The sequence below is a fragment of the Mustela erminea genome, chromosome 12 (genome assembly GCF_009829155.1).
Source record: "Mustela erminea isolate mMusErm1 chromosome 12, mMusErm1.Pri, whole genome shotgun sequence".
Taxonomy (NCBI): domain Eukaryota; kingdom Metazoa; phylum Chordata; class Mammalia; order Carnivora; family Mustelidae; genus Mustela; species Mustela erminea.
The window spans coordinates 5,161,144-5,181,753 of NC_045625.1; the positions used below are offsets into that span (position 1 = coordinate 5,161,144).

The following is a 20,610-nucleotide window of genomic DNA, read 5'->3' on the forward strand; positions in this document are numbered from 1 at the left end:
CTGTGGGCGCCATACTTGAAACAGACGCGGCCAAGAGACAGGTGGCGCAGCCCAGTGTGACCCGTGCTGGGGGAGGAGCCCAGCTGCAGGGGTGGCCGGGGCAGTGTGGGGGGCTCCATATGACATGAAGGGAAGGTCCCCTGTCAGCCCCTTCTCCGTCCTCTAGAAGGGGAGCCAGCCCACCCAAGCTGCTGGGGGCCCCCAGCCATAGTGCAGAGGCCGGGTGGGACCCCAACTCCTCATCCCAGGGAGCCCCCTTCTCCCCCATCAGCCCCAAGCTAGAGCCGGCTTCCGCTGCCAGCCTCACGGTGCCAGCCACTGTTTGGAAAGTGTCAGGCGTTTTCTGATCTGTCATCAAACAAACTCCTGGTGAGCGTGATGTAAATGGATTCACAGATGTGCGTGTGCGCCAGGAAGCTCAGGGCGCTCCTGCCAGGGCTTGGCTGCACAACAGACGTGCCGGGGCTTGGGCCGGGCGGGAGGGAGGCCGAGGGTGGCTTCCAGGAGCATCCGCCGACATGCAGACACCTGTTCCTTCCTACCCGAAAGCCCCAGCCCCACGCCCAGCCCAGCAGTGGCACCGTCATGGGACCTGGGCCAGATCCAGTGCTGGGCTGCTTGGGCATAGAGCCCTCTGGTGGGGACAGCCAAGGCCGGCACACCCCACTTCCTAAAGGGCACAGATAGCCCCGCGCACATGTTCCCTCGGGGCTTGGTGGGCAAGGCAGGCTCTGGGCTCCAGGAGCCCCCGCTGTGATGTCCCCGGGAATGGCTGCCTCGTGAGTGGCAGTGACCACAGGAAGAGAGGCTGTGAGGACAGCAAGCAGCATAAGGCAGCTCCACCAAGGCCTGACGGACGACGAATGTGTGCGAGGGGCCCGAGCTGATGGCTTGGCGGTGGGGGCCTGTGGCCCCACTATCCCATGTGAACTGACCGAAGTCCCTGTCCCTTTCCTTTGTCCTCTGATGAGGAGAGCGAGCCAAGCAGAAGAGGGGTTCTTTACACAGGACCCCGGGGCAGCGCATGTGGCCCCACAAAGCTTCTGAAGGTTCCTTTCCGCCAGCACAGGCAGGTCCTGCGGAACCGGCCGGTGACCGCACTCGCTCTGCGGCCCCCACACTTCGGACACGAAACTCGCTGGGTCTGGAGGACGGATGGTTCCTGGGCCTCCACCCTGATGGCCTCAGCACCGGCCACCAGGAGACCAGGACGGCGCTAGGAGCAGCTCCCAGACTGCATCCCCCCCACACGCCCCGCAGCCACATGAGAATTGGTTTCATAAATATTTGTCTTGGGGCAGAAGTCATGTCGCAGGCCTGTCTCCTCCTTGTCCCCCTGCGCCCACCGTTGGCCACCCTCGTTCACACCGGCCTCTGACCGGCCTGGCTGGGCCCTGAGCCCTGTCACCCAGGAGTCGGAGGATACTTCAACAGGGACTGCCAGGCGACACCGGGAGGGCAGGGAGGCTGTGTCTGCAGGCATGGGGGCGCCGGGGGGCCTGAGCTAGGCCTGTGGTCAGTCACGCATCTCTGTCCTGTGCAGGTGGCGAGACATGCTCGACCTCAGCCAAAGGACATGAGGCTTTGGTCCCAGGGGCCGGGCCTCCTCAGGGCCTGTGTCTCCACCTGCTTGCAGGGAGACAGCTGTTCCCAAGCCCCCAGGGGCCAAGCGGCTGACGGGACCATGGCTGGGGCTGGCCGTGGTGGGACCGTGTGGAGACAGAGCCAGTGGGGACCGGCCTCTGGCTGTGTAGACGGGCGGGCCTGACAGTCCACACAAAGCTGGCTGGGGGGGCGGGGGCTCAGAGTGGCTGGGGAGCCAGCACGGTTCGGGGACAGAAGCTGGTCTGGGCGGTGTCCTGTGTGTTCCTGTCCCTAATAAAATCTCGTGGTGACTCGGCTGGGGCCTCCGCCTCTGACCTCTCTCGGTGCCCCACATCCAGCGCAGGGCGGGCTCCGCGACGGCCTCCCGCACCATTTCCCGGGACTGCCTCGCCGCTCCCGTCTTGATTTCTATCGCAGAAACAGTGTTTCCCGGAGAACTCCGTGCCCCGCAGAGGCTGAGGCAGATCCTTCGCAGCAGCGTCGGCACAGCCGGCCAGCAGCTGGGGAGGTGAGGTCTGGCCCTGCCCCGAGCTGCACCCAGTGGGGACATCCTCCTGAGGCTGGGCCTCAGGGGAGGACCCTGTGCATCCGCCCTCCTCAACCAGGATCTCTGCTGGGGCTGGAGTCCTGAGGAGCTGAGACTTTATTAAAAACAGCCCCTGGGGGGCCTGGGTGGCTCAGTGGGTTAAAGCCTCTGCCTTCGGCTCAGGTCATGATCCCGGGGTCCTGGGATCGAGCCCCGCATCAAGCTCTCTGCTCGGCAGGGAGCCTGCTTCCCCCTCTCTCTGCCTGCCTCTCTGCCTACTTGTGATCTCTGTCAAATAAATAAATTAAAAAACAAACAAAAAACAACAGCCCCCAATGGCTGTTCATTCACAAAACCAGTGAGAAGCTTGAGGACAAAACCACCCCCGGGTTTATTTCACCAAAGCCCCTATCAGAGGGCCAGTGTGGGGCCCATGGGGTATGGCTGTGCCAGAGTCCCCCTCAGGCCCACCGAGGAGGCAGCTGGAGGGTGTCTGCGCTCCCAGCCATGCGGTAGACAGAGGGCTCTGTCCCAGCGGCTGGAAGTTTCCAGACTGTTCACAGAGCACAACGCCCTGCCCCAGTGTTCCTGGCTGACAGGAATGAGGTCCTGCCAGCTCCCTGTCAGGTCCGTGGGACGTCACTGCAGTGATCGTGGCCACCACGGGCCACACCTGCTCCAGGGGTCCAGCCAGGCCCCTCAGACACCAAACCTGCCGGGGGACCCTCGGGGGGAAGCTGCTCTGCCTCAGCTCATGGGACCAGTTGGAAAGATTCCGTGAACTCAGCCCCACAGGTTTTCACAGCTGACGAGGGTGGTTGTGTTTCAGCCATAAACAGCACGTCCTACGGCATGGGAAGAGGCTGCCTGTGGCTTTGGGGAGGTGGTGGGAGGGGGTTCAGCTGGCAGCACCGGGAGTCTGGCAGGGAACAACAGACCCTGGGCCCACGCATATGAAGAGGGCACTGCCTGGGCTCTCTGGAACACCGGGAGCAGCCAGCACTGGTGGAGTGAGTACTGCACCGGACCCAGCTTTTACCCAGTAGCTCGCAGCACCCGCTGTGATGTGGGCACCCCTGCCATCCCCAGGCCTGTGGAGAAACGGAGGCTCTGAGAGTCACTGGCCCCAAGACCGCTGGTGTGTAACCAGAGATGGTGCCCAGTTCTGGGTCCTCACGTGTGGTTAAAAGGTCGTAGGAGAGGAGGGGGGTCCAAGAGCCCCGTGAGGGGCGTGGGCTTTCCACAGCCATGCTGTGTCACCCCAACAGGTCCCACTCTTGCAAAGTCACAGCCCCACACAGAGAAGCAAGGGAAGTGGGGGCTGCTAGTCTGGTTGGACATCCTGGGACTCCGCCCTGACGTTTAGGGCAGTTTCCCAGGGAATCTCTCTCTGGTGTCGGAAAGCAGGACCTTGCAGCAACCTCCACCCCATTTACTCTGCCCCTGAGAAAAGCCTCTGCTGTGGGAAGTGGAGCCTGAATGGATCCTCCTGCCCGATGACCGGCACGGCCTGAGCCGTCCATGACCTTCCCACAGCCCAGAGCCCGCCCAGCCACTGCTCTGGGGGCCCAGAATTGTCCCCTCTCCCACTTCTCGTTCCCTAGAGGGAGCCCAGGAAGTACACTTAAAAACGATCTTTCGGGGGTGCCTGGGTGGCTCAGTCGGTTGAGCGTCCGTCTCTTGGTTTCGGCTCAGGTCATGATCCAGGGTCCTGGGATCGAGCCCCCGAGCTGGGTGTGGTGTCTGCTTGAGATTCTCTCTCTGTCCCCCACCCCTTACGCACCTGCTCTAAATAAATAAATAAATAAATAAATAACTCTTAAAACAAACCAACCAACAATCTTTTGGGCCAGCTGTTCTGGGGACACCTGGCGAGGCCCAGGAGTTGGGAAGTTTGGCACCAAATCCAACATCAGACTTGACTCCAGGCACTGCTGCCTGAGGACAGGATGGCTCGGGGCTGAGGAATCTGTGGGCTATTCGCCCCCAACCTTGCCCCCATACCCAGCCCAGGCTCCAACACTCGGGACTTTCTGTGGCCTCCAGTTCTGAATGGGCCCTGGGGCAGTGGTAGTTCTCACAGCAGAACCTCGGAGCTCGGTGTGTCAAACCCCCAAGTGGAGCTTCTCTCCTGGGGGGGTCTGGGGTGGCCCTCAGGGCTCGACCCCACGCCTGCCCTTCCCACTCGCCACAGCTGTCCCCAAGAAATTTCACAGAGCACAGCTCAGGAACCAGAACCTCTCATTTGACACCCAAGGGGACTGAGGCACATCCCATCACCCAGAGTCACCCCAGACCTGCACTGGCTGGGAGATAAAGTGACCCCGCGCCACACACACACACACACACACACACACACACACACACACACACACACAACAGCCCCTCAGAGGCACCCCCGCCCTGGGGATGGAGGCGGCTCTGCACCTACTCTGGTCGGCACAGGGGTGCCCCTTCCCCCCACACCTGCCTGGGGAGAGGGGACAGGTCCAAAGCTGAGCCATGTTCCTGCTGCAGATGGGCCTGGAGAGGGTTCAGGATGGGGGCTGGGCCTGCTCCTGCACAGCCAAGGGCTCTGACCCACTGGGCCCCAGTCCTGCCCCTCCCCCTGCAGGGGGATAGCCTCTCGCCCTTCTCGGGTCTACGGGGGAGAAGTAGTGCCCATGAGACCATCTCCATTCGCGTGTGATGGTGGGGTGACTCTCCGCACCCCCAGCACTGCACAGGCCGAGGTGATAGTCCGCTGGGCGAGGGCCCCCCGGGACTAGAGGAACCCTCTATGCTTTGTCCCCAGCCTCACCTGGCACCTGCACTCCTCACTGCCCTGCTCGCTCTCAGGAGAGGGGAAATCGAGGCCAAGCGAGTACTAGAGTCTGGGGACCTGGCTGGGCTGGTCTCCCCACGGGTGCCCATCCCAGGCACAGGCAGTGGGGTGGGAGGGCAGGACGGGGAGGGGCTCCTGGGGCTGCAGGCTGCCGGACCAGCCAGGGCGCTGGTACCCAGACAGATGCGTCCCCCTGCGATGGGCGCCTGCCTCCTACCTCCGCCCGGGCTGGGAGCGTACTCCGCAGGGCACTCACCCCTACCGGGCACCTAGCCCTGGCTCAGCCATGCAGATCCTCGTACCGAGAGCAGACCCTGGGGTCGCTCCATGAGGCAGGCAGAGTAACCATGGGGTGAGCACCTGAGATCACTGCGGGCAGGCCGTGCAGGTGGCACCGTGTGACGCTCCCCACTGCGGCGTAAGTTGTCCTGGGGAGAAATGCCCGGGGTGTGATGGATGCTGGCGGCCTCCATCGTGGCTCCAGCTGTGGGAAGAGCCGGAGCCATGACCATGACCGTCCTCCCCCAACCCTTGCCAAATCCCACACTGGGTGGCCAGCTTCCTCTCCACCGCCCGTCCCCACGGCACAAAGCCCTCGCAACATTAGTTCCGAAAGCGAGGCGCGGTCACCCACCCAGCGGAGGGTCAGCGAGTTTTGAAAACATTTTGCAGGTGTGTCCTTCCTTTCCCAAATGGGTGTCAGGCACCCGGGCAGGCACTGGGGTTGTGGTGGGAAAGCCCAGCCTTCCCTTCGAAGGAACACATCGACTGTGGTCCAGGGAACGTGGGCTTGAGAGGGGATCGGCCAGGCCAGGGGCTCCGAACCCCTTCCATGTCCATGAGTGGGGCAGCAGGGTGAAGCCGCCGTCCTGCTGCCCCACTCAGCCCCCGGCCAGGCTCCAGAGCTGGCGAACCACGGCGCCTGACACAACTTCCCGCAGACGGGAGTGAGGGAGTGAGAGGCAGCTGCCGGCTTCCCAGGTGTCCGACTTCCCGAGCCCACGGGAACGGCTGTGCTGGCGGGGCAGGGCTGGGTGAGCCGTGGACACGGCCCCCACTTCTCCAAAAAGTGAGGCTGACTCGAGAAAGGCAGCGCTGCTAGGACTGGGGGGGTCGTGCCATGCACAACTCTTCCAAGGACTTAAGGGTCTGTGCCCGCGATTTAATGATGCTACCCGCTCTCCTCCAAGTGAGGCGGCCTCTGGGTAAAGGGCAGCCCCTCTGCTCCACTCATCAGACCACATCCTGTCTGTGTTGGGTCTTTTATCAACACAGTCCGCACCGCCCCGTCCTTCACCACCGGCGTCCCCAATGGAATCCCAGGGTCAGGAATGTGCAGCAATCAGAGGGCAGCGGCAATCCACCCAGGGCCCTATATAAAGCCGGGAGAAGCCAGGAACCACACCGCCCAGCCAAGACACCTCCCAGAGGACCCTGCCCAGCAGCCTTCCCGGGGAGCAGGTGCGCAGCACGGTGAGTCCAGCCGCTCCATCCCCAGCAGGAACCCTCGAGGGTTCCACCCTGGTCTTCCCTTGTGTGCCTCTCCTGCCATGTCCTGAATGCTGGGGTCTGACGCGCCAACTTATGCTGGGGTCCAATTTTTGGTGGTAAGTGTCCCAAGCTTCCCCCATGTTCTTGAAGGGTCCACGAACCCCCAAAAGGGGACAGGAGCCACTTCCTCTACGCGTCAGTACACCTTTCCTCAAGCCCCAGAGGCCATCCGCAGGTGGAGTCGCCCACCGGGTGGAAAGCGCCCCGTTTCCCCCGGGCCCTGATGGAGAGTCTTCCCCGCCTTGGGCCAGACTTGGCTCCAGCCCCGGGGCATGAGGTGATGGAAGTTAGGAGCCGGATTTAGGTAGGGAGGAGGGCGGCTTTTATGATTTTTTTAAAGCCTTCTGGCTGGGTTCACTTTGAAATGTCTTCAAGGGAGCCATTTCTGGAAAGGGCTCTGGGGATCCCAGGCTTCTTCTCCAGAACCAGCTCGCTCTTTCAGGCTCAGAGCTGCTCCTCAGAACAGCCGGCTCCGACTCACCATGGTCATTACCAAAAAGGCTTCCTTTCAGAGGGAATGAGCAGTTTTTGTCAAAGCCGGGGCATTTGGGGAAGCTCTATTTCTGTTTCGAATCCCCCCGGACTGCCATCTGTGGGGTAGCGTAGCGATTCTGAGTCACTTAGACCCGGGCATATACCCCAGCTGTCTCTTGTAACGCTCGCTGTGAGACGCTGGGCAAGTCCCCTGTTCGCGGACGGCCTCCCCCCCAGAAGAGGGGAAGACTGCCCTGCACCAGGGCTGTGAGGACAGTGCGGGAGGGGGCCGGGAAGCTCTGCCCATGGGCCTGGCACACCAAGATGCTGTCTGGCCGTTAGAATCCCAAATCTCAGGCCTCCGTTGCCCGCTGTGTGGCCCAGGCACCACCTCTTAGCCTTCCTGACAGTCTTCGTGCCTGAAGACCTGGGATGAACAGGGCCTAAAAACAAAGCTTATTGTAAAGAGGACTCGCAGCCGCGCACACAGACGGAGCTCGTAGGGAACCTCGGCAGCCCCGCCACGTCCACATGCTCATTCCCCGGTGGGTGTCTGAGTTAGGCCTGGACGCAACTCCTTTCCATGTTAGAGGGACACGAGCTGAGTGTCCCGGCAGCACAGTTTAGCCAGACCCATTTATGATCAAGTTGGAAACCAAGATCAATGCTATGAATTTTCTGCCCTGTGGCTCTGAAACGATATGGCCCAAGAGTCAATAATTAAAATAAAAAAAAAAAAGAACGAGCTCCAATCTGCATGGCATGGCACTCGGGGGCTGCCGGCGCACGGTGCACGGCCGTCAGCCGTCCCAGCAGCGGGGGTATTTGAATGCTAAGCTGCCAAGGCCGTCAGATGCAGGGACTGCAGGAGAGGAGAATCAGCCTAATTGGTGCAATCACTCCTGAGCCTGCTAAGAAAATAAAGGCCTGACCCCCAGCATAGTGACACTTCCTCAAGCTGCTTGCTCCACGGAGCCACCAGCCTTTGATGGCTGCCCAGGCCCCGGGAAACACTGTTGACAAGTTGTCACGCAAGGCCCACGCGTGCAGCCGGTAACTTCCTCTCTTCTTCCTCCGGCCCAGATGATAAGCCCACGCGCCCTGCCGTGCCTCCTCCTCCTGCCGCTGGGTGCCTGCCTTCCTCTCTTGGACAGAGAAGAGCCCGCTGCCACCGTGGGAGGTGTCAGAGGCGGAATGAGCTGGGCCGACCTGCCCGGGGGACACCGCATGTTCCCCCCACGGGGCTCCCCTGGGTGGCCGAGGGCCCCACAGCCGCACGGCCTGCTGGTCACGGCCAAGGAGCTGCAGGTGTCGGGCCGACGGCGCCCTGGCTTCACGTTCCGGTTCGGGAGGCAGGATGATGGCAGCAAGGCTACCGGCTTCCTCCCCGCAGATGGTGAGAAGGCCAGCGGCCCTTTAGGGACCCTGGCCGAGGAGCTCAGCAGTTACAGCAGGAAAAAAGGCGGCTTCAGCTTCCGCTTCGGCCGGCGGTGAGGGGGCCGGGGCGTCCGTGGACCCTCCCGGCTACCACTCCCCCTCCTGTCTTCTCCTTGAGCCCGAAAGATCAGGATACTAAGAAGGCAAGGGGATGCCTGTCATGAGTTCTTAGCAGTAGGATCACTTAGTGGGCACCGAGGAAAAGACCGGATGGGATCCAAAAGGAGGTGGCCCAAAGCAAGCTGCACCCCTGGGAAGAAGGAAGCGTGGCCCTGGGGTAGCCGTCCCCGCCCCCTTCCCAGGGCCGTGAATGTGGACAGGCAGGGCCAGCTGTGTGGGCTCCAGGCTGAAGGCAGGGGGGCTGCTGATGGCAGTGGGTAATCCAAGTTTTGACAGCCTCCACGGGGACGCCTGCCGCTGACATCCACAGTGCAACTCGGAGTGAACGCGTCCCACCGGGTAGAGAGGATGGTTCTGAAAGTTAAAGAAAAAAAAATCTTGTTCCCCATCCCGTTAACACAAGATCCCTCTGGCAAGAAAACCCCACTGCGGTGTCGAGATGTCATTCGGAACCGGCTGCCCGTTCCCTTCTGGTAACTGTCCTCGGTGGCGCCGTGTGTGCGGAGCCTGCAGTCTAGCGGGAGACGAACAAGGAAGGCATTCATTTGCTGGAGCAAGGTTGCCTTTCAAATGTTCGGAATATGAATGTGTTGTGTGTATCTTTTGAAATAAAAGTTGTAACTGCAGAACCACAATGGAAGGCCCACCTGGCTCTTGCCTACAGGTCCTCTGGGCCCCAGCAGTTCTGTTTTCCTGAGCTGCCACTGCCTCCACTCCGGGGAGATGGAGCTCGTGCTGCCTGTATCCACACCTGTCCCGGCAGCCCCTTAATTGGCAGTCGGTAAAATACCCACGGTGAAGGGTAGAGGGAAACACAATACGGGGTGCATTTTCCTCCTGCACTCGATGGCTCCTTCCCTGGTTTTCTGAAAGCAAAGAGCATTCTGAAAACAACTTCTCTACCCCAGGGGAGGCCAGCGCTCAGCCTGGAGTGGCTGCAAGCCCGGGGCAAGGAAGAGCATCTCCTCTGGGCGCTGCTCTGCCGTGTCCCGCATCCCGCCCCGTGTCGGCTACGGCGGTCGGATGCTGCTCACTCCCAGGCTGGCTCCCACCGCTGAGATGAGAACCTGGATTGATGTTACTATAGCAACATCTCCCCTCCTTCCTTCAAGCTGCTGCTTGGCCCTGTTCACAATTGAATAATTTTCCATTGAGCTGTCACAATTAATTGGTGGATTTTTATTAGCCTTTTAGAACCACACTGGGTTGGGCCCAGCTTGGCACCTTGGAGCATTTCACAGTGTTTTCCATTCTATTAGTGACTTACCTTCCCCGGTAGCAGCTCTCAATCCCCGGCAGCCAGAAAGCCACTTTATTAAGGGGTGACAGATCGGAGCTACAAAAGAGCCAAGCTGACTGGGAGTGCGGAAATTGGGTGGTAGAACGGGCCGGGAAGACAGGAATCAGAACATCACCTCATGTTAAAGCGAGCTGCCTTCTCCCAGAGCTCCTCACTGCTTCTGCCCCACGCCTGGGCACACGGGCCCCACCGGGAGAGGGGCCAGACAGCGCCACGGAGCCTGGGAGGCATGTCATCATACTCTTTGGCTTCCATCTCCGTCCAGGGAAGGGACGAGCCAGGATGCCTCCTGCTATTGTGACAGTCTGATGGGGACAGAACACATCCCAGGGTCTTCGTCTGTTGATAAAAGAGGCAGACACTCAGCCCTCAAGCCACAGAGGGCAAACCTCAAGAAAATGAGTCCCAGCGTGTCCATAAAGGGCAGCTCCAGCTGTGAAGAAAGTGGCCAAGTGAAGGAAGTGCGATCCTAGCCCAGGCTCTCACCCGGCTGTGCTCACCTCCACTTTGTTGGGAGGGGGGCCGGGCACTGGGGGTGGGGACCGCAAGCTGGATCACTCCGCCCTCTGCTCATTCATATAGAGAGAAGCCAGAGAACCGGCTCCTGGAAAGACCAGGCGAGACAGGACACACCAAAGGCCAAGGGCAGAGGGACGCTCTGCAGCAGGGTCCCCGGGTGAGCCTCACCTGCCCATTTCTCCTCTTAGAACAAAAGGAGCCGCCTCTGTGGTCACCGATTACAAGAAATTGGAGGTCACCGAGGCTGAGATGCTCCCGCACGTGTTTACACACACTTTGGGGACATACTGGCTGGTTTCTAATTTTGTAGGATCAGATTAACCTCAGAGAAATCAGAGATAAAGGAGGGGGTTAGGCCTTCAGGAGAGTGGCTATCCTGTCATTAGACTTTCATCATTCAGCAGCAATCAACGACTAAGTTATTCCTTCCAGTTGCTTGTACATTCGAGCTCAATAACCCTGAAAATCCAAACGATCGAACTGTTAAGGGCATTGCTCTGTTAAGTCCTTCCTGCTGTATCTGGCTACCTCGCCTCTTTAACCCTCGCTCGACCCCAGTGAGACTTGCTCAAGGTTTGGGGGCCTGTCATGCCATCCCCGCACCCTCCTTGGTGGGTAAGATCACTTTCTAGATTAGGGAAGGTGAGTCTCCTCGGAAAACCTTGACTTGGCCAGCACAGATTAAGCTCCCCTGGGCAGTCTGAGTTCACTCCACCTGGCGTGGCAATGCTGTCTCCCCCAGTCCAGGCACCGGAGAGCTGTCTGCACCCTTTCACTGTTGACACAAGACACACACAAAAGCCTTCCTCTTGGGGTGCAGATCTAAAAGCTATTTAGCTATTAAACTGCTGGGGGAATGTTTTTGCTTGAATTTTCCCATGTGTTTGAAATATTCCTAAAAATGTGTAAGAAAGAAAGAGGCTCATGGGGCAGCAAGTCACCCAGCAGCTGTCCTAGTAAACAAGCCACCAGCTCGTCCCTTGTCCCGGGGCTGGAGACACTGGATGACCGAGTCCACTCAAGACCCCAACCCAGAAAAGATGCTGTCACCCTCCAGGCAGGGGGCTAGGGTCCCGCCCAAGAGGGTGGGACAGTCACAACGGTTGCTCAGTCTTGTCCCACCGGGTGCCTCTTGTGCCAAGAACATTTAAAAATCGACTCCTCAGGACACTCAATCTGGGATCTCTTGCAGCAAATCCTGACACCGGCGAAGCTGGGCTGTCTCTAAGTCTTGACTTCTTCTACTCCATGATAGAGGGAGGAGCCGGACTCTGGAGCAAGCTCTGCTGGTCATGCTGGGGCCATCTGCACTGCCGAAAAGTTGGTCCGGCACAGCCGGCGTATGGTGGCACGTGTGACCTCGGGCAAGCTGCCTCACATCTCTGAGTCTCAGCTTCCTGGCATGTTAAATGAGGACAGGGACAGAATCTCCCTCATTAAAGAAACAGAGGGTTTCAGGTGGTCACACAAAGCACATCTGTAGTGCACCGCTTCTGTATATGAGCTGTAATTTTAAGAAAACGCTCACTGAGGGGCGCCTGGATGGCTCCGTCGGTTAAGCATCTGCCTTCGGCTCAGGTCATGATCTTGGGGTCCCGGAGTCGAGTCCTGCGTCAGGCTCTGTGCTCAGCGGGGAGTCTGCTTCTCCTTTTGTCCCTCCCTCTCCTTGCTCGTGCTCTCGCTCTCTAACGAATACAAGCAAACACCTCTCATTGAAATCTGACACACATGGAGAATGTGCTCCAGTTCTGAGTGTCCAGTTCAGTAAACTGTCCCCAAGTGATACACCCGTCAGTCAGTGTGACCGAGACTAGGAAACGGAGCACCATCTGCTCCCCCAAGCTCCCCTGCGCCCCAACCAGGCATGACCCTACGTCCTGACTTTCAACACCAAACCACAGACCAGTGTGCTGCTTTAGATAGATGGAAGCTTCTGGCAGCACTACCAACTATCTGGCTGCTCCTGCTCACGTTGCACTGGCGAGGCTCATGGACACCAGGCTGTGACGAGTTCATCTGTCTCCACTGCTCGCCCTACCCCACCCTGCAGGCACCTGCCACGCGGCGCTCCTCCCGGCTGTTTGCGCTCCGCGCTCTGTCGGTGCTTGCTCGCTCCCATTCGGACATTTCGGCTTGTGTTTCATTCTGACGACAGCGACAGCAGCTGCTGGCCCAGATGGCAGGCCTGACCCCGCTCCCCGATTCTGGACCTCGAGGGCAGGCCTCACAAGGCTCGGAAGACCACGTACGCACCTCTGCGCTCTCTCCTGGGGCCGCAGCCAGGTGCGCCAAGTTCTCCAGGGCTTCTGTGGCCTACCCAAGTGGCGAACCGCTGTTCCAGAACAGCCAGACCCAAGAAAGTTTCGGAAGCATGAGCGGCACACGCAAAATTCCTAACTGAGAGAAGACGCGTATTTCCCATGGGCACAGCTGCCACGGTGACTGGCACATGACACCACGCCCAAGCCATGACAACCAGTAACCTCATGGCTGGGTGTCAAGAAAATGGGGTAACACGCTCTGCCCAGGAGGTGCCGTGAAGTCTCCAGGACCGGCCTATGTCTGGCACGGAGGGAGCAGCCATCGGTGGTGGCTGTCATCGTAGTCACTCTGCGTCTTCTTTCCAACTCAAGAGTTGTCCCTTGAGGTGACGCCCCTGACCCGGTTAACAGGGAGAAGGCCTTGCAGCCCCTCGGCGCGCCTGCTCCACGAGGTCCCAGCACCCAGCCCGGGCTGCGACCTCACCTCCCCTGCCTGACGGGCTGCGCCGCCGCGCTGAGCTCCCACTGAGCCGTGCTCCTCACCATGCTTTGCTGAGCAGATCTGGATCCTCTGACAAGTCTGCCGCCTAATAAGTATCATTATCACACAGCGCGACTTACTTCTGTGACTTCCACTTTCCAAGCTGTCAGCTGGCGCTAAATGGAGGCCCCGATGGGGAAAATGGCCTCACGGGCCCCCCTCAGTCCCCTCGGTGGGGGGCTGGGAGAGGACACGGCCCGCCGGGTGGCATTTCCATCACCCTGAGGCCAGCATCCCCGCCCCTCCTCCTGTACACAGAGAAATAAGACCCGGGGTGCGTGGACCACAGCGAGCAAGGGGTGCTTCGGGGCCGGGGTGGGGGGTGGGGAGCGCAGGGGGCGGGCTCGCAGGCGGAGGAGGAAAGCACACCTGTGGAGGGACGAGCCCAGTCCGGGATGCCGCCTCCCCACTTCAGTGATGCTGTGACCGCCTGGCAGCGGGCACAGCCCTTGGACTCTTCCTTTCCCACATCAGTCAGATGTGGCCCCCCACGGTGGCAGAGCCCACTCCCAGAGCTGCCGGCAGAATCGGTGTCAAGGGCACAGGAAGGGCCTGAGACCAGGACCAGGAGACTGCTCTCGGGAGGCGGAGGAACATGCGAGATTCGTGCTGCGGCCCCGCCGCCCAGCCTCCGGTCCCCCTGCAGGGAAACAGGGACCCCCGCCCCCCCACCACGTGCACACCACGGCTCAGAACAACAAGGAGAAAGTACAGACCAGAGCAATCTGCCCGAGTTCTAATGTTGTAAACATTTATTTAAAAAATACTACAGAAAGATGTGGATTCAAAAACCACAGAATCATATACAGAAACAAAATGTACGCGACAAAAAAAAAAAAAAAAAAAGACAACTAGAAGCATTTGAGAAGAGAGAATAGTGGAAAACTATTTACATGTCATTTATAAAAGAGTGTAATATCAACGTATAAATGTAAAATATAGTGGCAAATCATGTGAACAAAGAGGCCAGTACCTCATGGAAACACGCAGTTGAGGGAACCCGGGGGGTCCGTTCTGCTTTGTCCGAAAGGCCGCTGGTGGTGTTCGAGTGCCTCCCCCAGTGTGTGCAACACGGGAGGCTGGGGGGGCGAAGAGGTGACGCGCTGTGAGGACAGCGGAAGTTGATCCAAATGAAACAGTCTCTACCAGGGAAATAAAATACAAGTCTAGGTGAGGAGCATAAAAATGGGGCCCGTGTGCGGTCACGGTGCGAGGAGGTACGCACCCCTGGGGGTGCGAGGTGGTTCCTCCTGGGCCTGCCGAGAGGCCCAGGCAGGTGCCTGCCCACTCTTCAGTAGCTGCTCCAGGTCAAGCTCAAGACGGCCCGGGCTTCTGCCCCATGAGCCTGGTCCGGGGACAGGCCTGTTCTTCGAGACACATTCTGGGGCTTCATTTGTTTGCGGTCTTCATCCCTGATAACCCCAGCAGAAATGGGGGGCTACGTGTTGCTCATGGCGATTCAACGGGACGTCTGCCCCTTCGTGCACGGCCAAAAGGGGCTTTTGGCTCCACAGTCTTTTCTTCCCAGATGCTGGTGGCCGACGGCAGGTCCTGCTGTACCACAGGGGGCTGGGCTGAGGGTGGAGCCACAAAATCCTTCCAGAACTCCAGACAACTAAGTACTGGCTTGTCGCACAGGAAAAGAGCTCTGCATCCATCTACTCTGTCTCAGAGGAGTAGAAGGGAGCAGGACGACACTGGTCAGAAATCAAGACCCAGTGCTGCTTCTGGGCACCTGGAAACCTGAAAGGAAGGTGTCCTGGGCCCAAAGCAGCCCTCCCTAGGCCCAGCCCCAGGCCACCTGGGCACCAGCTGTTTACCCCGAGGGCCATCCGTCCTGCCTCCCGTACGCTGGTACTCTGGACTGAGACCCTGCTACTCTTAAGACTCAAGCTTTCCGTCCTGGGTGAGCAGTGCCTGTCACAAGACAGCAAGGCACCGAGAATGGACGTCAAGGACGGTCTCCCATGCCACGGGCCCCTCAGCTTCCCCACCTGTCCCGGGACCCAAAGGCCGGTTGGTTAGCACCCTGTTTTACGCCCCCCCCCAAATCAAGAGGTGACCTTCACACGAGGAAACGTGAGGGCCCCAGCGCCTGGCAGCAACGGAGGACAGAGTGACCAGCCAGCAGCACTTTCCAGGATGGAGTTCTGGAAACGCGTCTTCAGGGCAGGAGGCACAGTAAGAGGCATGCATAGGCTCCCTCCACAGGGTAAGTGGAGGGGACAGTTCCTAGGCCTTGGTGACAAGATTCCTGTTCAGGGTACTCGTTCTTGGGGTAAATGGAGGAGAAGGCAGAGCCAGAGGAGAAAAAAAGAAATACTCATCTGCTTTCCCACCTGGCCCAAAGAGCTCAGTTTAAGTCCACAGAGCAGGAACTCCACAGATAGAACTCGGCACAGAGGAGGCTGAGGAGCCCGGGCGGGGGAGGGGGAAAGTGCAGGAGGACAGCTGGCGCAAAACATAGGTAGTAGGGCTGTGTTCCACTGTGACCTTTGGCTCCGTCCAGCACGGCACTCCTGGGCCAACGTCCCAACTCACGGGTCTCGTGTCAGCCACCATGGCAGGCGTGGGGAAGCCCTTAGGCACGGCCGGTGGCTCCGGCTGCCCTGACGCCTGGCTCCTGCTACCTCTGTACGATGTCACTGATCTCTTTCACGGAGCTGAGGAGTTTGCTGAAGTCCTGAGTGGCCGCCGGGCCGCTGCCTGCTGTCGCCGGGCAGATCTGAAGCTCCCGGAGATTATTCTCCAGTTTGTTGATGGCCTCGCGGAAGGCAAACTTGTTCCTCATTTGCTGGATGGAATCCACATAGCTCACGCAAAACGTGTAGAGGTTCTTGCCGGCTTCGAGCACGGCGCTATGGCTGGCCATCTGCTCAGAGTTCTTGGAGATGGCCAGGCACAGAGCCTCCGTGCCGTCCAGGACCACGCCCTTGGTGATGGTGCCACTGGCGATCCGCTCTGGAGGCTGGCGGGTTTTCCGAAGAGACACACGGGTCGATACGAGCGGGATGAAGGCAGTGGAGGCCGGCTGGTCTCCGGCCAGGGCAGAAGATGCTGATGGCGAGGCGGAGGGGGCGGGAGCTGGGCTGGTTGGGGTCCCTGCCGGCTTGCTGGACGACTGTGGCTTTGGCATGGACGGAAGCCCAGGCTTTTTGACGCCTTCTCCCAGTGGCCCGGGCTTGACGGTGTCACTGTTCACAGCATCCACAACCATGGCCGCGGCTTTGGCTTTCCCACCAGCGCCGGCCTCCCCCGCTGCTTCCTGGCTCTGGCTCTGAGAGGGCTTCCCGGCTTTCCCAGCGGAGGCCGGTGGCGGGGGCGGCGGGACGGGCTTGAGCTTGGACAGCTTCCCCTTGTCTCTCCCTGGGGACTCGGAAGAGGGCTTGTGCCTCCTCGCTCTGGGCTCCTCAGTGGGGGCTTTGCCGGCCCCCCCAGATGCTCCTGGCCCTGCTCGGCTGGTGGCAGGCACCGGCTCAGCTGCGACAAGGGTCCCCAAGGCACCGGACTTCCCGATCTCGTCCTTGTGAGGAAGGCCGGAGGAAGGGGCCCCCGCGATCTGCCTGCGGAGGAGTTTTGGAGTCAAACTGGGCGGGCTGGAGCCCGGGCTGGCCTCCCCGGCGTCTCGGAAGACCTCATCCGCTGCGTCCTCGGTCTTCTTCACCAGCCTGGGTGGGGGAGTCACCGTGCCTCTGGTCACCTGGTCGGACCTGTTCTCACTTGCCCGCTTCCGAGGCAGAGCTGGCTTCTCGCTTTTGTGCCCTCCAAATGTGGACGAGTCGAACTGCCTCCCCGTGGACTGCAGATCGCGTGGCAGTGTGACAGACCTCCACTCTGTGTCCTTGGCCCCGTGGGGCACGCAGGAGGCAGAGCAGGACCTGAGGAAGCGCTTGCTGGCGCTGCTGCCGCTCTCCTCCTCGCTGGCTGCCAGGCGGCCGCTCGTCAGTGTACTGGACTTTTTCCACAGGTGGGGAGACCGGAAGCCTGCACCTCCTGACTCCCGGAAGGCTCCGTTGGGGACGCCAGCTCTGCTGCTGGGTTTTGGGGACTTGGCTGGCTCGGCGGTGTCCGAGGGTGTGAGGACTGGCGCCCCATTGCTGGTTTCTCGGCCCTCTTCCTCACTGTTCGCCTTGCGCTCGGGCTGGCCGTCCATCTCCCGGAAGGAGCTGCTGCGTTTCGGGGGGGTTGGGGCTGTTTTCTTCTTCTTCTTGATCAAGGCACTGAACAAGTTGGTCTTTTTGTCTTTGGGGAGAAGGCGCTCATCTTCATTGAGGCCGCCATCCTGGGGACCTCGTTCTTTTCGAGGGAGCAGTGGAGACACAGGAGGCTCGTGGTCCAGAGGCTCTGAAACACAGCGGGGAGAGTTTGAATGCCTCCAGACCAGAGGCTTCTTTGCCGAGGGGAACCTGGGGCTGGACCCTGTTCTCTACAGAGCAGCTGCCAAGGATCTGGGCTCTGGTAGGCCTGCACGTGAGCGCCGGCTCTGCCATTCCCCAGCCTTGGCCCGGGCCAGGGACACGTCTGCGTGTACCCTCAGCTCTCTCACATATGAAATGGAGAACAGAACGCACCCGCAGTGTCGCAGAGCGAACATAACTCAGTGAGCGTAAAGCGTCCATCCCAGCTACTGGCATGTAGCCTCTCACTGACTGCTGTCACCTCTGTTAATGTCTTCAGGAAAAGCGTCTCTTTACCCTAAGGACAGCAGCACAGAAAGCTGGGCCCCTCATCCCTGCCCCGGGGCTTCCTTGACAGCACAGAGTCCCCCAGTACCATTCCCTAGCACATAAAAACCGTGACAGGGCTGAGCAAAGGGTCAAGCCCCGGGCCTCTCGGACCTGCCATTTGAGGTCCTAGGAGGTGAGGTCCGAAGGGAAGGGGCCGTGCACCACGGTAACAATGGGCTACTATGCTTGGCGAACAAGAAGGAGTGACCTTTACACATTTTAAAATGGGCATTCTTTATACGTGAATAATAGCTCCCAAGAAATCTTTCTGGTGTTGCCAAGCTCCCGGCTGGTGAATGACAGACCTCTCCCTCTGAGGGCAGCTGGGAGGAGCGGCTTTGTGTCAGTGCCCAGAGCAGCACAGAGGACGTCTACAACTGGGGCAGAGGTACAAGGGGGCGCCTGTCAGAACACCAGGGGGCACGCAGGACACCTGACTCAGAGGACGCTGCGGACCTCCAAAACTTTAATCCAGCGGAAGAAGTTGAAGAACGTGAAATCCTAATGAATTATGCACCGCTCTAGTTCAATGCTGAACAGCTAATTGACACTCTCGGCTCACCACGAGATTACATATCAAAACACCCCTCAGATGAATACTGATGGGCATAAATGAACATGATTGCTTATCACTGGGCTTTTAATAAACCTGAAGTTCCCACAGCGGCCTCTCCCCATCCCCACTGCTCAGCTACCTGAAATCCTGACAACTAACAGAAGGACACAGGCCCGAGCTTCTGGAGAGTCTATAGGGTGAGCAAGACAATCGGGGGTGTGGAAAGAAAACTCTGTAATTTGGATTTTTTAACATAAACCTTCTAAGTGTACATTTCTGCTGTATTTTATAAAACACATGTCTGGGCATAGTACGCGTACACACCTAGACTCATGTGTGACCTTTTTTTTTTGTTTTTTAACTAATATGGGTACACGAGAAGTAGTATTTGGGAATCGTGCTATGGCTAAACATCTCGTTGTTCTGGCTTTGTCCTGCCCCTCCCCACTCACTCATCAGTGGACCATGAGAGCTTCCCCCAGGAGCCTCCACAAACCCGGCTTCCGGGGTTCTGCTGGGAGAGCGGCAGCTGCTGCACCAGAGCAGCCGAACTCAAAGGACAGCAGGGCGCGGGGGGCTGCGGGAGCACTGGTTGGTGCCGGCGGGGGTTACTCCTCCCGACACCCGGAGACTCCTGGGCACCGCTGCCACTTCCCGCAAGCAGCTAGGGAACGGGGGCCGCCAGTCTTTTCTCAGAGACCATGTGTGGACACTGGCGCTGCGCTGCGGGTGTCCCCTGGCTCCGTCAGTTCTAGGGAGCTTTCATTCCGCACTTCGCAACGAGCTGCTCTTCGTTTGGTTCAATATTTATTATTGTTCCGGCGCCCGCAAGAGCAACCACCAATGCCGTGAATAATACATGAAAAGGCGGGTTTGTTCTCAGTCGGCTTCATAAGCACCTGTGCCCACCTGACCAGAGTAACTGCTGAAGCCGACGGTTCCTAAGGACTCCCAGAAGGAGGGGCACGACGCTGTGTGGAGAGGAGAGCCTTCCACTTCTCAAAGCTGGATCACTAACGAGGAAGTTGCCTGCCCTTCTGTGTAGGCTCCCTTACTGCTTCCCATCTGCCTGTACTGGCCCTGAGGGTGTGGACGCCCCTGGGTGTCTGCTGGGGGCAGGGGACATACCGGTCTCTCCCGGGCCCTTGGAGTGGGGCGTCTCAGGCACCTCAGTGGGGTCTTTGTGTTCCGCAGCTCTCCTGGAGGTTCTGGTCTTGGTGGGCAGCTCCGGGGCCTGCAGCAAAGTACTCGCAACCCCTCGCACACCTTTCTTCCCCAGTTCCTTTTCCACTTCTATGAACAAAACCCAAACCAAAAATCAGCAGCCATCAGTAATGGTGTCAGTAACAAAACCCAAACCAAAAATCAGCAGCCATCAGTAATGGTGTCAGTTTGGTATGCTGGTGTTTTCCGTCTTTTTCTCCCCCTCGGGTAAGAGAGCTCATTCATGCACAGTTACAGAAGAGATACAGATGCTGAGAAAATCACCTACTTCTCAGAGTCGGGCATGGCTGCAAGACAGCTCCACGCCCAACACCTCTGCCCAGCTCTCTGGTCTCAGAGAACTCGCTGTCCCTTTCCATTCCAACCTCTCATCCCACTGCAGGCACCCCCAGGAATGGGTACTTTACCATCTGATATGCTGGATTCCTGGAACATCGTCTCAAAGGCTTGGTGGATTTCAGCAAAGGAAGGCCGGTCGGAGGGATTCCACTGCCAACCTGGACAGATGAAACACAGTCAGACCATGCATGAGGCCCCGCTAATAAGCGGGGGTCTAGCAGTTCTTAAGGAAAGTCTGGTAATGAAAGAAGCACCCCAGGGGTGCCCAGGTGGCTCAGATACCGGTCTGCCTTTGGCTCAGGTCATGATCTCAGGGTCCTGGGACTGAGCCCCAAGGCAGGCTCTCTGCTCAGCAGGGAGTCTGCTTCTCCTTATCCCTCTGCCCCTCCCACTCGTGCTCTCTCAAACCTTAAAAAAAAAACAAAACCCAAAAAACCCAAAAAAACAAAAAAACCCCCAATCCTGCTAACCATGTTTTGCTGTGACAAGTTAAAGTGACAAATGTCACTGTGTCCTATTACAGACATTAAGAATTCAAAAAGACTTTAGATATTGGCAGGAATATGGATTGTAAAGCCCCAGAGAGATGTGACAGCAAGAACTACA

General features: G+C 59.0%; 2 protein-coding genes across 5 annotated transcripts in view; one reads left to right on the forward strand and one right to left on the reverse strand.

The window, feature by feature from the left end:
- Positions 1 to 8,063: 8,063 nt before the first annotated feature.
- QRFP (pyroglutamylated RFamide peptide) lies at positions 8,064 to 8,543 on the forward strand. Its single transcript, XM_032308738.1, has one exon. It carries the CDS (start codon positions 8,064 to 8,066, stop codon positions 8,472 to 8,474), a length of 411 nt encoding a protein of 136 aa, XP_032164629.1. The 3' UTR covers positions 8,475 to 8,543.
- Positions 8,544 to 8,734: 191 nt separating this feature from the next.
- The window catches only part of ABL1 (ABL proto-oncogene 1, non-receptor tyrosine kinase), a 139,663-nt gene continuing 127,787 nt past the window's right edge, over positions 8,735 to 20,610 (reverse strand). For 2 of the 4 annotated variants that reach the window (XM_032308731.1, XM_032308732.1), the window contains exons 9-11: positions 20,073 to 20,162; positions 19,570 to 19,734; positions 13,888 to 17,502 (exon numbers count right to left, since the gene is read on the reverse strand). In XM_032308731.1, coding sequence (XP_032164622.1) covers positions 15,785 to 17,502; positions 19,570 to 19,734; positions 20,073 to 20,162 — 1,973 coding nt within the window. In that variant the 3' untranslated portion in view covers positions 13,888 to 15,784. Of the gene's footprint in view, positions 8,892 to 9,933; positions 10,177 to 13,887; positions 17,503 to 19,569; positions 19,735 to 20,072; positions 20,163 to 20,610 lie in introns of those variants that run through there. The other 2 variants (XR_004277661.1, XM_032308734.1) reach the window with 2 other exon arrangements.